Source organism: Spermophilus citellus (assembly GCF_964194105.1).
Source record: "Spermophilus citellus genome assembly, chromosome: 15".
NCBI lineage: Eukaryota > Metazoa > Chordata > Mammalia > Rodentia > Sciuridae > Spermophilus > Spermophilus citellus.
In genome coordinates, this window is record NC_138195.1 from 45,829,623 (window position 1) to 45,845,488 (window position 15,866).

General features: G+C 37.6%; 1 protein-coding gene across 4 annotated transcripts in view; it reads right to left on the minus strand.

Annotated features, from left to right (window-relative positions):
* Positions 1-15,866, minus strand: part of ASCC1 (activating signal cointegrator 1 complex subunit 1) — a 93,903-nt gene that overhangs the window by 10,590 nt on the left and 67,447 nt on the right. Inside the window, exons 10-11 of one of the 4 annotated variants that reach the window (XM_081268456.1) lie at positions 11,983-12,018; positions 11,824-11,871 (exon numbers count right to left, since the gene is read on the minus strand). The exons of the other annotated variants lie outside the window; for them this stretch is intronic. Of the exons in view, the coding sequence (XP_081124582.1) occupies positions 11,845-11,871; positions 11,983-12,018 (63 nt within the window). The 3' untranslated portion in view covers positions 11,824-11,844. Of the gene's footprint in view, positions 1-11,823; positions 11,872-11,982; positions 12,019-15,866 lie in introns of those variants that run through there. 4 annotated transcript variants of the gene reach the window in all.

Below are 15,866 nucleotides of genomic sequence, written 5' to 3' on the forward strand. Positions count from 1 at the left end.
AAATTCAGACTGGATGCAGTGGTGGACACCTGTAATACCAGCTACTCAGGAGGCTGAGGCAGGAGGATGGCAAGCTCAAGAAGCCTCAGCAACTTAAGAACTTAGACTCTGACTCAAAATTAAAAAATAAAAAATGCTAGAGGTATATACTTAGTGGTAGAAGACTTACCTAGCATGCACAAAGCCATGGAATCAATATCTAGTACCACATACACAAAAGGGGGGGTGTCTGTTTTAAAAATCCCAAATTCAAAATATATGATGGGGCTGCAGGTATAGGCCTTGCGTAGCATGTGCAAGGCCTTAGGTTCAATCAGCACCACAAATTTTGTTTTTAAATACACACACATACACACAAATCCTATGCACTTTATTAGCTATTCTTGTATACTATGTAATATTTGGTATAACTAAAAACAAGTACAAGTGGTTCGTTAATGCAAATATTGAGAAGGATGTACTAAGTTCCACTTCCTAAGAAAGAATGCTTTCTACTGTTTCCATGTCTGCCATTAGACTTCTGAAACCCAAAGTAGCACGAACAGGAACAGTAAGTACAGGCTTAATTTGAAATTTTCCCAGTGTTTTTCTTCCATAATCTGTTTTACCAACTCCAACTTTGCACAATTACCCCATTTACACATAAAAGTAACAGTAATAACACTATTTCATAGTTAATCATAATGCTTAACCACTTGCCTCCCTACCAGGACAGTAAGAGGATGAGTGAAGACAGTCTGACAAGCACTTTGAGCTCTTTGGGAAAGCACTCCCAGGACAAAGTCTTGCTGTGGTTAAATAACACCTTTCATCTAAGGATCTAAAAGTCTTATGAAGCCCAGCTCATTAACCCTTCAAAAAATTGCTCTTATATAAACCAGAGCAGAGCATTACTACACCCACTCAAAAGATAACAGACAGACAGGCTTGGATCACTAACATTGTGAGATACATTTAAGAGTTCCTGGGACCAGGCCTAGGATACAGGCCAACAGAAAGATGTGACAAGGCAGTACGTGTGTGCCTCTCAAGTGGAATAACAAATCTGTACCAAAGAATGCCACATGGGGAAGAAGTTCCATCCTCAGGCTACACTATGCAATCAGAGAAGAGAAAGTGTTTACTTAGTACAGTAACCAAGAATGAGAAACAAATTATGTAAAAAGCTATAATCACAGTCCTTGGAAGATTCTAACTGAAAAACCACAAAACAAACCATGGTAAATTTCAGAAGCATTCTTCATGAAAAAGGCCTCTAGGTATTAGATGAATAAGACTTTAGATAGTAAACAGAAAGATATGTAAACAGACTACAAATATAATAGATTTTGAAAACATAAGGGTTATTCATGTCATATTACTAATCTCACTTAGAATTAGGATCACAAATAAGTTTTCTTTTTTTTTCCACAAGTTTGATTCAAATTTCTGTTTGTTAAATTTCCCCAAACCTAAAAAATGATGCTAAGTTTCTGCCAAGATATCGGACAATTCAAATTTTCAAGCCTTCCCATAACTTGCATTTTTCTTCTGGCCACATGCAAGAATATTTCTGATGAGAGCAAGCATGGGGGTATGCAGAGGCAAGAAGAGATGGAAATCCAGCACATGCAGGACAAAAACCTCCTGTCTACTTTAAAAATATGGCTGCATTCATTTGGATCACTTCTAAATATCATCACAAAAGAATAAAATTGAAATAGTGAAACTTCACATCATGTACAACTACAAGAATGGGATCCTGGGGCTGGGGTTGTGGCTCAGTAGTAGAGCATTTGCCTGGCATGTGTGAATTACTGGGTTCCATTCTCAGCACCACATATAAAGAAATAAAATAAAGGTCCATTGACTACTAAAAAAAGAGGGGGATCCTAATTAGAATAAGTTATATTCCACATATGTATAATATGTCAAAATACACTTTACTCTCGTGTGTGTGTGTGTGTGTGTGTGTATGTATATGTGTGTGTGTGTGTATATATATATATATATATATATATATATATATATATATATATAAAATAAAACTGAGCCTATTAACCCTAAGGTAAGTCATGGCTCTCACATACACATACGCACACCCTTCAGCTGTAAATTTATTTGGGTTGATGGTGCAGCTCAGTGGTAGGGTTTGCCTAACAAGTATGAGGCCCCAGAGTGGATTCTTAACACCACTGACACCAAGAAAGTTAGGAAGGAAAGAGAGAGGGAGAGAAGGAGGGAACAAGAGAGGGGAGGAAGAGAAGGAAGGGAAGAGAAGGCACACCCTCAATGACCTCATATGTATAATAATGACCTCACTTCCCAACTAGACCCCACCTCCTAAAGGTCCCACTACTCCCAATAGCGCCACAGTTGGAGACAAAGCCTTTAACACGTGGGCGTTTGAAGGATGTCATAGATTTAAACTATAGTAAGCTCTATCATCATTCCAGAAGCTAAAAAACAGAGTTTTCTTAAAAGAAAAAAAGGAGATGGTTTGTTTGGAACTCTGACAGCTTATAGTCTCTGCAATCCTAATCTGATCACATAAGGTTGTGATATTTTTAAAGACCAAGGTAGGAACATTTATTTTGGAGTAAAAGACAACACGGCAAGTAGCCGCTATCCTAGAGGCATCTACAAATACAGTCCTAACTCTGCTCAAGATGCTACTTTTAATCTGAAACCTCAACCTGCAGTGATCAATGGTATGAGTCATTAATAAAAGCTACTGATAGCCAATAAAACGATGACATGATGCACTTGTAGAAGACCTAGGGCACCTCAGATCCAAGAAGAAAAGCCAAAGCCAGTCTGTGGGAGGAGTGATTCTTATCATCATCAGTTCTCTCTATAAGGAAAGCAGCAAAAGTCTGCACGTACCTCAGTGGAATAGCTAGCATTTTTCAACCCATCAGCATGCCATTCCAGTTTCACACATGTGCATTAAAACAGTCCCAAAGCGCTTGTATGTCCCCAGAGCCCAAGTCCCCATCTCTACTGACAGGGATGACATTCCTTGCACAAAAGGGGAGCAGAAAATTCCCTCAGCCATTCTGTGCTCTCAAATCACCTGTCTTGGCTGCAGTTGAGCACGAGGAATGTTAATGGTTGGACCTAAGGAGGCAACAAATGGGGCCAGAAATGAAGGATTTAAAACCTCCTTCAAATAATCACTCAGGGTTGCACTTTTGGATGTTTGGCCTGAGCCTCACTGCTGATGTAAGGATTATCAAGTTTAAGACTCTGCTGGTAAGGCCAAATGACCTATTAGAGAGTGAATTAAAACTGCTATATACAAACAGGATGCCAGGCAGTTTTGCTGAGCACCTCAATATTCAAAATGCCAAGGGACTTCCCCACCCTGCAGAGACTTTCAATTTTGAAAAACAGCAAGAAAAAACATGGGGTGGGGGAGGAGCAGAGGAGAGAAGAGGCTGCGCTGGCACAGCTGGAGCACCTATACGGGCCTCAGCACATGCCACACACACTGCTCTTTTCCACAGAATTGGCTTTAAAAATGGTGCCTAAGAATTCAGCCTGCTGCAAAATTCCTTCTCCAGAAAGCTCTGCCTCAGGCATGGATTCTGTCCTGCTTTACCAGGACAAAACTGCTCCAGCAGCTGTTGGCTGGCAGATTCCTCAACACCTACACCTGTGAGCATGAAGCCTGAGGGCTGCAGGATGTTTCTTTAGATAAGTCTCCCTAATGCTAATTAAAATTTGTCACCACTTTCATTTTCTATTTCCTGTCTGATCATCTTCCCTTAGATGTTCCTCATCAGGGTCCCCCAAACAAATGCAACAGAAGGTAAGTACTTGATCTCTGCAAGAAACAGTTCTTGTACTTATAAGTACAAGTCAGCAGAAGTGAATTCTGGAGGGGGCACAGGAAGCAACAGCAGAGGCGACTTTTTGGTCTGGGGCTTGAGGGAGGTTGAGCACTGAGTGCTGACTATTGTGGCAAGGCAACAAATTCAGAAAAAAAAAAGGTGAGAGAGGAGAACACAAAGTCATCAGCCCCAGCCCATCCCCACTCCAACTTCTGGAACATGAGAGCATTCAGAAGTTAGCAAATCAGATAGCCCTAGGCAACATCAAGCAATGAAAAGGGTGTAATACATATAGTAACTGTCCAAAGAATGGCTGGGCTTGGAATGGCTCCTTGCAAGATGGGAGACAGACTGCCACATATAATCAACTAAGTTATTTTCAACTAAGTCACTCCATTAGACAACAAGACACACAAAAAACTTCACCTTCTGTTAGAACCATAGGAAACAAGCCTTCAGTACAACACCCTAGCTTTATAGATTGTGACACACACTTAGGTTTCTATAATTCAGTTCAGAGAGCCTCCTTTCCCTCTGCATAAGGTGTCGCTAGATGTCTTATAAGCAAAAGGCTTTGGGAGAGAGAGAGAGGGTTATCATGCCCATGCACGCCACAGGAGTTGGCCACTACAATCTAAGAAACTGGTAATCAATGCTTTAACCTATAACTGAGGTAGTAAGCTTGGAACTGGAGTTCTGGCTGACTTATATTCTGTTTTCTCACTTTTAACTTGTGATAATAATGCTTACATTTGAGTAATGATTCTAAAACTTTCTTACTGCTGGGACATGGGGAAAAGGCATCATTTCTTAAGAAGACATCACATCTTTTTCCATCAAAGTCCTCTAAAACTTGGAATAACAGATACTCTTGGCACAAAGCTGCCCAATCAGAAAGAAATATTACTCAGCCTTAATAAGAAATGAAATTCTGATACGTACTACAATATGAATGAGCCCTGAAAAACACCATGCTGAATGAAATAAGCCAGATACACAAAGACAAATGTATAATTCCACTTAGATGAGATACCTAGAATAGACATGTTCATAGAGACAAAGCAGAATTGTGGTTACCAGGGGCTTGGATAAGAGGGGATGGGAACTGTTAGATGGGAATGGGTATGGAGTTTTAATTTGGGATGACGACAATTTCTGGAGATGGAGGGTGGTGATGGTTGTACAGCAGTGTGAACATACTTAATGGTTAAAATGGAAAACATTAAGGATATTTTACAATTAAAAAAAATTATAACAGACCTAAGGTGAACCATAACCCAATTTACTGCATCTTCAAATTATACCTAAAATAATGAGTGCATCCCTAGAAATAAACACAGAGAGTACTGCCTGCCATAAGGACAGGTACCCTACTCAAAGAATTCAAAGGAATGAGATCAGAGCAACCAAAGATGATTATTTATTCCCCAGCAATGTATCAAGCAATCATTTAGCATAAATATACTTAGTAGATATTCAATAAATATTACCAAATATTTATATTTCATTTTTATATGAACCAAAAATTATTTTAAGAAAAGTAATGTCAATCTCTTAATTTTGTTGTATTATCATCACCTCTGCCAAACCATGGCCTATTCCTTATTACAGTGTTGGTGAGACCCTTCTGAACCTGTCATCATCACCCCCTCTGAGCCAAGACAACTCGTGGAAAACTCCCAATGCCACTGCAAAGAGGAACAGCCAGGGAAATGAATTCACAAGAGAGCAGAGGAGAAACATCATGTGTGAAGAGACAGCAGCAGAGCAGGGAAGGCACATCTTTCCAGAATGAATGTTGGCTTCTGTCAAAAATCAGCCAACTGCTCATTTTTCAGATTTATTTTAAAAATGGCTTCACCTCACTGACAGCTATATCTTTGGGTGCCCTCATTAGTACCTTAAGACTTTACTTTCCAAGCAAAGTAACTCATGAAATAAATTCAGAGGAAAAGTCTTGGTAAAACACTGCTTAGATTTGAATCTTTCTCTCCAACCTACCCCCTAAAATAACCTAAATGAGAAGCTGTGAAACCAAACTGGAGCATTTCAAACTGCACTTTTTCCTTACATAAATCTAAAGCCCTAAAGAATCATCTAATCACCTGCCAGAAATCTTTCATATTTTTTAAAATAAAGTATGCCTCTAGTAGTGGACAAATATAAAAAGGCCCTCATAATTTTCTTCAATCTCCTATTCTTATGAGTTTTGTTTTTTAATCATCAAGAATGGAGGCAGAGCTGGGCATAGTGGGAGCAACTCAAGAGGCTGAGGCAGGAGGATTGCAAGTTCAAAGCCAGGCTCAGCAACTTAGTGAGGCCCTAAGCAACTGAGAGAGACTGTCTATAAATAAAAAATAAAAAGGGCTGGGGATGTGGTTCAATGGTTAATCTCCCCTCAGTACCATACCAAAAAAAAAAAAAAAAAAAAAAGAATGGAGGTAAAGACGTATTTTATTAGTAGTAACAGCACTCATGTTTTGGCAAGATATCGTATCTCAATGTACTTCCCAAAATAACTTGTTCATGTTTCAACTTATCTAGTGCATGTCACAGAGAAGCATGCAACTATCGGTTATTTTTTGGTAAAAGTACAATTTTTATTGAAAATACTTCTTCTTTTTTTGGGGGGATGGGTCATTGCTATGTTGTTGCCCAGTATGGCTCCCAACTCTGGGATTCAAGTCATGCTCCTGCCTCAATCTCCTGAGAGGTTTGGGACTATGGGTACTTGCCATTGTGTCCGGCACGGATGTATTTTAAAATAAAAGGAAATTAAATGTAAATTTAATCTCATTATTATCCATATCAGCTGAGTCTTGCTATGTGAAGTAATAAAATTACAAAAAAATTTAATTGAGAAATGAACTTCACTTGTTAATAGAGGATTGTGCACCTGAGCTACAGGTATATTTAATTTAGGACTCTCTTCTTGAATTGAGTAAACTCATTCTTAAAAAGAAACACAGGCCAGGGCTGGGGTTGGAGCTCAGTGGTAGAGTGCTCACGTCGCATGTAGAAGGCACTGGGTTTGATCCTCAGCACCACATAAAAAATAAAATAATGGCACTGTGTCCATCTACAACTATATATATATATAAAAGAAAAGAAACACAGGACAGATGCCATGGAGCATGACTGTAATCCCCACTTAAAAGGTTGAGGCAGGAAGATCACAAGTTTGAGGCTAGCCTGGGCAACTTAAGGAGACTCTTTCTCAAAATAAAGAATAAAAAGGACAACCCTGGGTTCAATCCCCAGCACCACAAAAGAAAACAAATGGCACAAAACAAAACATTTTCCAGGAAAGAATCAAGTAAATAGAAATTTAATAATATTGATTGTTGTTAACTAAATATTTAAGACATCATTAGGACATCCTGAGGGTCTATCAAATATGTGCATCAAACTGGTGAGGTGGCACACGCCTCTAATCCCAGCAGCTCAAGAGGCTGAGGCAGGAGGATTGTGAGTTCAAATCTAGTCTCAGCAACTCAGTGAGGCCCTGTCTCTAAATAAAATATTAAAAAGGGCTGAGGATGTGGCTCAGAGGTTAAGCACCTCTGGGTTCAATCCCTAGTACTAAAAACAAAAAAATAAACTCTAACTTCTAAGACGGGGGTAAGCAAACTTCTTCCACAAAGGGCCAGGTGGACACATAGTTCCCATCACAACTGTGCTGAATGATGCATGAACAGATGAGCATGTTTGTGTTCCAAAAAAAACTATATGAAATTCAAATAAATAATACCATTTTTTCATGTCATGAAATATTCCTTTGATGTTTTTTCAACCACTGAAAAATGTAAAGATCAGGAGCTGGGGTTGTGGCTCAAAGGTAGAGTACTTCCCTGGCATGTGAGGCACTGGGTTCGGTCCTCAGATCCACATAAAAATAAAATAAAGGTATTGTGTCCACCTACAACTAAAAAAATAAAAAATTTTTAAAAAACGTAAAAATCATTCATGGTTTGAGGGCCAAACATAGGTGGAGACCATATTTGGCCTTCAAGCTAATTTGTGTAATCCTGCTCTGAAAATTTCTGATCTGAAGTGCTGGGCAAAAAACACCCCCTCTGACAAACATAATGTTTCTGCTAATGATGCATAACAGAAAATTCTTTTTCTTCTCCCCTTCCAAAATCTGACTTCTATGGAAAACAGGTGTTTTAGGGTTTTTTGCTTGTTTTTTTTTTTCTTTTTTTTTTTTTTTTCAGTACTAGGGATGGCACCCAGGGGCGCTCTACCCAAATCCTTTTTAAATTTTTATTTGAAATCAGGATCTTGCCAAACTACCCACCCAGGCTGGTCTCAAACTTTCAATCCTCCTGTCTCAGTCTTCCCAAGTTGCTGGGATTATCAGCACCTGCCATTGTGCCTGGCTGTACATGGGAATTTTTTTTTAAGCTTTGGTGATTGCTAGGCAGCCAGAACTGGGGCTGAAATTCATGTTAATAGTTATTCTTATTCCCCAATTACTTAGCACCAAACCTCAGTGCCCAGGAACTGTTCAACAAATACTTGTAGAACTGGACTGAACTAAATCATTTCTGGGGCCCTGGGTTGGAACAGGAGGGGTGATGGTAAAGGGGTTTCTCACTGCTGCATTAGGGCCTGATGAGGGAGAATGAGGCTCTGTGGACAGACGCTGAGGCCTTTGGGTCAACCTTTAGTTTGTTTGATTGATTGACTGACTGATTCATCCATCCATTTATTTATATATTTATTTTATAGTGTTGGGGACTAAAACCAGGGGTACTCTACTATTGAGCTATATCCCTAACCACTTTTATTTTTATTTTGAGACAGAATCATGCCATGTTGCCCACTCTGGTCTCAAACTTGGGATCCTCGTAACTCAGCCTCCTTAGGATTACAGGTGTACACCACTGGGCCCAGCTTTAGAAAAGAGTTTTAATCAGTTAATCCAGAAAAATTCCGTGAGTGCTGCTAGATGCAAGACACAAGGCTAAGCAGTGAAGGACATATAAAAGGTCCCCAATCAAAGCAGGGAGGAAGCTGACTTAAGAGCAGGGAGAAGGGCTGGGGTTGTGCTTCAGGGATAGGGCACTTGCCTAGCACTTGTGAGGCACTGGGTTCAATCCTCGGCACCACATAAAAACAAATAAATAAAGGTATTTTTAAAAAAAAAAGGTGGAGAGAGCTCCAGTGACGGGAATGGCCCTTAACATAAAGGAAGAGAAAGTATGTGTACTGGACTTTAAAAATAAGTAGGATTTGGAGGCAAAGATATGTGTAGGAAAGAAAAAGGAGATATAAAAATAAAATGTTTAAGGGTAACACATTAGGAAGTAAATTTTTAAAAAGCAGATTAAGAAGCACGAAGAAAATCAGGAGAGCCAAGCTGCCACTGAAACCAACAGAAGAAAAGCATTTGAAGGAGTAAAGGTCTAATACTCTCAGCGTGACTACTGAGGAAAAAAATAAAAGGAGGTCAAAGCACAGAAAAAATAGGAGCTCTCAACAACTTTTTTCAGTGACAGAAGTGAGAGGCAGGCTGAAGGAATTGAACAAAACACAGTTCAAAAGGGGTGATGGTAGGAAAATGGTTGCATAGTATTTAATGAGAACAGAGAAATGGATCCTCATTTTGTAATCAAAACAAAAATCACTCTATGAAAGATGCAGCTATCTTCTTAGAAACTTGCTTTAATATGAAACATTCTATCAGGCAATTGTTTCTTACATGGGTTAAGTTCTCATGCCCTTTGAAATCAAAGGGCTCAATTTTTGTGGTAAGATCAACCCTTAAAAATGCTGTACCTATCATAAGCAATTCAACAAGATATAACCAAGAATTCAAAAATCCTTTTTGGAAGATGACTTTTAAAACACACATCGACACTTACCAAATGGGTAAGTATCCTATTCAACTCCTAAGCGCATTATTGTCTCTCCTTCTTTCCTTTTAAATTTTTATTTTGACAGTTTCAGACTTACAGAAGACTAATGAAAAGGGTGAAATAAAAAATTCCTGAATATTTTAATCTTTCTTTTTTCATAGACAATTTGAGAAAAGCATTCCTTTAAAAATGAAGAAAAAAGAAACGCATTCCTTGGCTGAACTTCCTGATTTTTGTTCTTTATAATGTGGATATTGCAAATAAATTTTGGCCATTTGGTTTAAAAACAGCTGGGGCTCAAGTAGCAAATATTGTCTACAATATGGTCCCAAATTGTAGAAAAGCAATACAATATAGCTCATTTAATAGAACTCCTGTTTAAAATGTACCAACCGGCTTCTTTGATCTGTAGGTAGATATATTCCACTACCTATGCCTCATTCTCTCATTCCTCTCCTTCTGAGACTCTAGTTAGATACACAGTGGATCTTCTGACTCTTATCTTGTACGTGTCTTATTCTTTCTTTTGTGATTTTTACCGTTCTCTCTGTCCACACTGCATTCTAGATAATTTCTTTTGATGTAACTTCTAGTTCACTATTTCTATCTTCAGTTATGTCTAATATGCTGCTAAACTCACCCACTACATTTCATACAATCCTTCCCTTCCCTTCCCCTTCCTCTTTCCTTTTCTTTCTCAGTACTAGGGATTGAACCTAGGAGAGCTCTACCACTGAGCAACATCCCTAATCCTTTTTTTTTTTTTTTTTTGATACAGGGTATTGAACCTAGGGGCACTTAACCACTAAGTTACATCCCCAGCCCCTTTCTGTATTTTATTAGAGACAGGGTCTTGCTGAGTTGCTTAGAGCCTCTAAGGCCTCGCTAAGTTGCTGAGGCTGGCTTTAAGTTTATGATCCTCCTGCCTCAGCCTCCTGAGCCCCTGGGATTATAGGCATGTGCCACTGCACCAGGCTCCTAATCCTTTCTATCTTTTGTTTTGAAACAGGGTCTCCCTAAATTGCAGAGGTTGGCCCTGAATTTGCAATCCTCTTGGCTCAGCCTCCCAAGTCACTGGAATTATAGATATGCACTACCCCATCTGCCACCTGCCACAGTTCTAGCATTTCTATTTGGTTCTTTTTCAAAACTGCTATTATCATTTTTCTTTTTTAAAAGTTCTCGATTCCTTGATAAAAATTTAAGATTAGCTAGAGAAAAACATCCCAGTTTTGTTCAAGGAAATCAGGTTGATCTTCATGACTGAAGGTCAGAGAACTATAGTTATGGGGTTTTAGCTTCACAGAGAGAAAATAAAACATCAAAGGCAAGGAGAAATGGAGAGATAATTAGCATAATTTCATAAAATATAATTTTTAGAACTAATCAATCAATATGTACAATATATTTTCAAAGTAGGTTTACTTTATTGCTCAATAAGATGATTTACTTTATTGCTCAACATGACTTTTGTCTGTTTTCTAGCAAAATTTAATCATTATATGTGTGAAATCGATAAAGGCAATTTACTTTTGAAAACAAAAAAGCTTATAAAGGAGGTGACATTTGCTTAGTGACTTTACTTATATAAGATTAAAATCTCAAGCCACAGACATATCAGGTAGTAAAAATGATATCATAGCTATAGGGAAAGTCAAAAGATATTAAGTTCAATTTGCTGTTATTTATCCTGCTACCAGAGTGCAACAGAAATTTACTAATAAGACACTCAGTGAAAAACTTCCTGAAATTTTTGAGTTTTAAGGAAAAAAAAAAATCTAAAAAACCAAGTGATTAAAAATTATTTTCAAGAAGAATATATAACATGGCTGAATATGAAATTAGATAATAAAAATTTTTTTCTTCCTCAAGTAAAATAACATACTTTTGTTTGTAATATTGGGGAAGGCCTCTCACATATGCTAGGTAAGCAGTGTACCACTCAGCTACATCCTCAGTCCAAAATAATATACTTTATAAGTGCTACTATTCCTTTGCAATTATTAGTATCTTTTTTCTGGCTAGGGATCAAACCCATGGCCTTGCTCATGCTAAGTGCTCTACCCAGCTACATCCCCAGCCCTCATTAATACCTTTTTTTAAAAAGTTATGAGACTCTTGGATTCTGGTCCAGCATAAAGAAGTTCAGAAGTCCCCATTCCATTCTAATAACAAGTAAAAAGCTGAAAAGACTAAAAAAACAATAACTCTTTTTAGATCTTCAGAGAAATGAGGTCACAGGATAAACTGCTATACCCCAAACTGAAAACACACACAGGAGGATACAATGAATCACAACTTACCACAGCAGAAAGGAGAAACTTCCAGAGTAGGAAACCCTAAAAAGCAAATGACACACTGCTGGATCCTGTGTGTGTGGACAAGTTTAATAGTAAAAAAAAAAAAAAAAAAAAACACTACAACGAAATACACGGTAAAGCACTTGCCTAGCATGTGCAAGATTCTGGGTTGAACTCCCAGTACTGCAAAACAAAAAAACAAACAAACAAACAAAAAACCTACAAAAAGCCTACAGCTAACATTATACTTAATGGTGAGAAACTTGTAGCTTCCTTGCTAACATCAGGAACAAAGCAAAAATGTTTCCTCTCACCAGTGCCTTGAAATCCTAGGTAAGCAGTAAAACAAGAAAAGGAAATAAAAGATATACAGATTGAGAAGGAAGTAACAAAACTGTCTTTATTTGCAGACAACGTGATTATCTGGGTAGAAAATTCAAAAGAATTAGACCCTCTTGAACTAACAAGTAATTATAGCAAGCTTGTGGGCTATAAGATCAATACACAACATTCAATCACTTTTCTTTCTTTTTTTAAATTTTTAATTGTTGATGGACCTTTACTTATTTATTAATTTATATGTGGTGCTGAGAATCGAACCCAGTGCCTCACACATGCTAGGCAAGTGCTCTGCCACTGAGCCACAACTTCAGCCCTCAATCACTTTTCAGTGAACAAGTGGGGTTTACAATTAACAATAGTATCATTTACATTAGTATCTCAACAGTGAAGTATTCAAGTGTAAACCTAACCAAATATGTGCACCATCTACCTTAGAAAACTCTAACAAAACATATCAAAGAAGAACTAAATAGATATTTCATATTCATAGATAGGAAGACTGGATACTGTCAAGGTATTAATTCTTCCCAACCTTATCTGCAGATTTAAAACAATCTCAATCGAAATCCCAGAAAGGTCATGTGCAGTCATGCATACCTCTAATCACAGCTACTCAGAAAACTGAGGCAGGAGGATTGTAAATTTGAGGCCAGACTGGGAAACTCAGTGAGAAGTTGCCTCAAAATAAAAAAGGGCTGGGGATGTAGCTCAGTGGTAGAACATACCTGGGTCCATCTACTCCCCAGTTCCATCCCCACCCAAAAAAAAAAAAACAAAAAACAACTCAGAAAGCTATATTATGGATATTGACAAAGTGATTCCTAAGTTTATATGGAAAGACAAAAGATCAGAACAGCCAATTCAATACTGAAAGAGAACAAAGTCAGAGGACTGATACTACCCAACTTTGAGACCAACTACAAAAGGACAATAATCAAGATAGTGTGGTATTCACAAAAGACACATAAATGCTTGGAACAGAATAGAGAGCTCCAAAAGGACCCACATCAGTTGACATGTAGTCAACTGATCTTGGACAAAGAAGCAAACCTCATTTCTCTGCAGATCTAAAAAGATCAAAATAATCTTCTGTTTCTTTCTTTTTTTGAGGGGGGACACTATTGGGACTAAACCCAGGATCATTCTATTTTTCAGCTATAACCCCAGCCCTTTAATTTTTTTTTTTTTTTTTTTTTTGGTAGATGGATACAATACCTTTATCTGTTTATTTTATGTGGTGCTGGGGACCGAAGCCAGTACCTCATGCATGCTAGGCAGGTGCTCTACCACTGAGCCACAACCCCAGTCCCCAGCCCTTTTTATTTTATTTTTGAGACAGGATCTCAGAAGTTCTCCAGGGAAGCCTTGAACTTGCAAGTCTCCTGTCTCAGCCTCCAACAATAGCTAGGATTGCTGGCAATGTGCCACCATGCCCAGCAAAATTGTCTTTTCAACAAATGGTACCGGAACAACTGGATATCCACATGCAAAAATATAAATCCAAATAGCAACCTCACTCTCTTCTCAAAAATGAACTCAAAATAGATACAGACCCAAATTTAAATGCAAAACAATCAAACTCCTAGAAGATTACATAGAAGAACACTTAGACAACCCTAGATATGGCAATGACTTTTTAGATATAACAAATGATGAAAGAAAGAATTCATAAGCAGAACATCATTAAAAACTTATGCTCTGTGAAAGACAGTATCAAGAGAATAAGAAGTCAAGCTACAGACTGAGACAGGTCCTGCTCTTCCTTTTTCATCCTTCCCCTTCACCACATCTCCTTACAGAAATGTGTCTTTACAAAAGACACATGGAATAGAGGACTGTTATCCCCAAAACACAAAAAACTGTTTCAAGAAAACAACTGATTATAAAGTAGCTAAAAGATCTGAACAAATACTTCACTAAAGCTGAAATACAAGATGGCAAATATGTATATGAAAAGATGTTCAACATCATCTTTAGAGAATTCAAGTTAAAAAATAATGAGATCCACTATAAACCTATCAAAATGGCCAAAACCCAAAACAATGACTATATCAAATGCGGGCAAGGATGTGGAGACACAGGAACTCTCAATCATTGCTGATGGGAATGCAAAACAGTACTACAGCCACTGTGGAAGACAATTTGGCAGCTTTTTAAAAAAACTAAACATACTTTTACCATTTGATTCAAAAATTGCACTCCTTGGTATTTATTTATCCAAAGGAAATAAAAACATATCTGTACAAAAGCAGCACAGAAATATATATGGCTTTAGTCATAATTGCCAAACTTTGGAAGCAACCAAGATGTCATTCAATAGGTAAACAGGGCAAGGGCTGTAGCTCAGAGGAAGGGTGCTCATGAGGCACTGGGTTCAATCCTCAGCACCACATAAAAATAAAGGTATTATGTCCACCTACAACTAAAATATAAATGTTAAAAAAATAGGTAAGTTAATAAATAAACTGTTTCATCCAGACCATGAAATACTATTCAGCACTAACAGAAATTAGCTATTAAGCTATAAAAAATATGCAGGAAACATAAATGTATAAATAATAAACACATACATCACGTAAAAGAAGTCAATCTGAAAAGGTTACATACTGTAGGATTCCAACTATCTGATATTTTGGAAAAGGCTAAATTACGGAGGTAGTAAAAAGGTCAGTGGTTGACAGGGGCTGAAGGAGAGGGAGGATACACAGGCAGAACAGAGGATTTTTAGGGAAGTGAAACTGCTCTACATGGTACAACAGTGGTAGACACACGCCACTTATACATTCGTCCAAATCCACAGAATGTATATAATACTAAGAGTGAATCCAAATGTAAACTATGGACTTGGGGTGATAATGATGTGTCAATGTAGGTTCACCAACGATGACAAATGTACCACTGTGGGGCAGCAGGGGATGCTGTGCATGTGCACAGATGGAGTATAGGAGGACACTGTTTTGCTCAATTTTGCTGTGAACTTAAAACTACTCTAAAGTCTATTAAATACTTTTTTAAATGGCTACATAGTTCTAAATCTTACCTCTTTTCTCTCTTCCCTAGAAAAAGTAAAAATTAATTTTTTTCAACACTTCAAAACCAAATATTCACTCAAAACAAGCCCCTCTACACTAAGCACTTAAAAACTTAATTATGTCTTTGTTAGTCTTTTGAGAGACTGACTAAAAAATTGCAAAGACAGTAATATGGCGGGGGCATTTTTCTACTTTCTGACCTTGGTAGTACTTGTGTTGTTTATGATTATTTGTTAAACAGGGCATACATGCTTTATGGATATATTTTTTCAACAAAAAATAATAAATAGTATGTTTTTTTAAAAAAACAAACTCCCTTGTAAAAAAATTCTCTAAATCGAACAAAACAAAGATCTCATTTAAATCAATTCTTTCTTTGAAATATTTTTTTAGTTGTTGATGGACCTTTATTTTTATTCATTTATTTATATTTGGTGCTGAGACTCAAACCTAGCACATGATTGGTAAATGCTCTACCACTGAACCACAAACCCAGCCCTTAAATTTATTCTT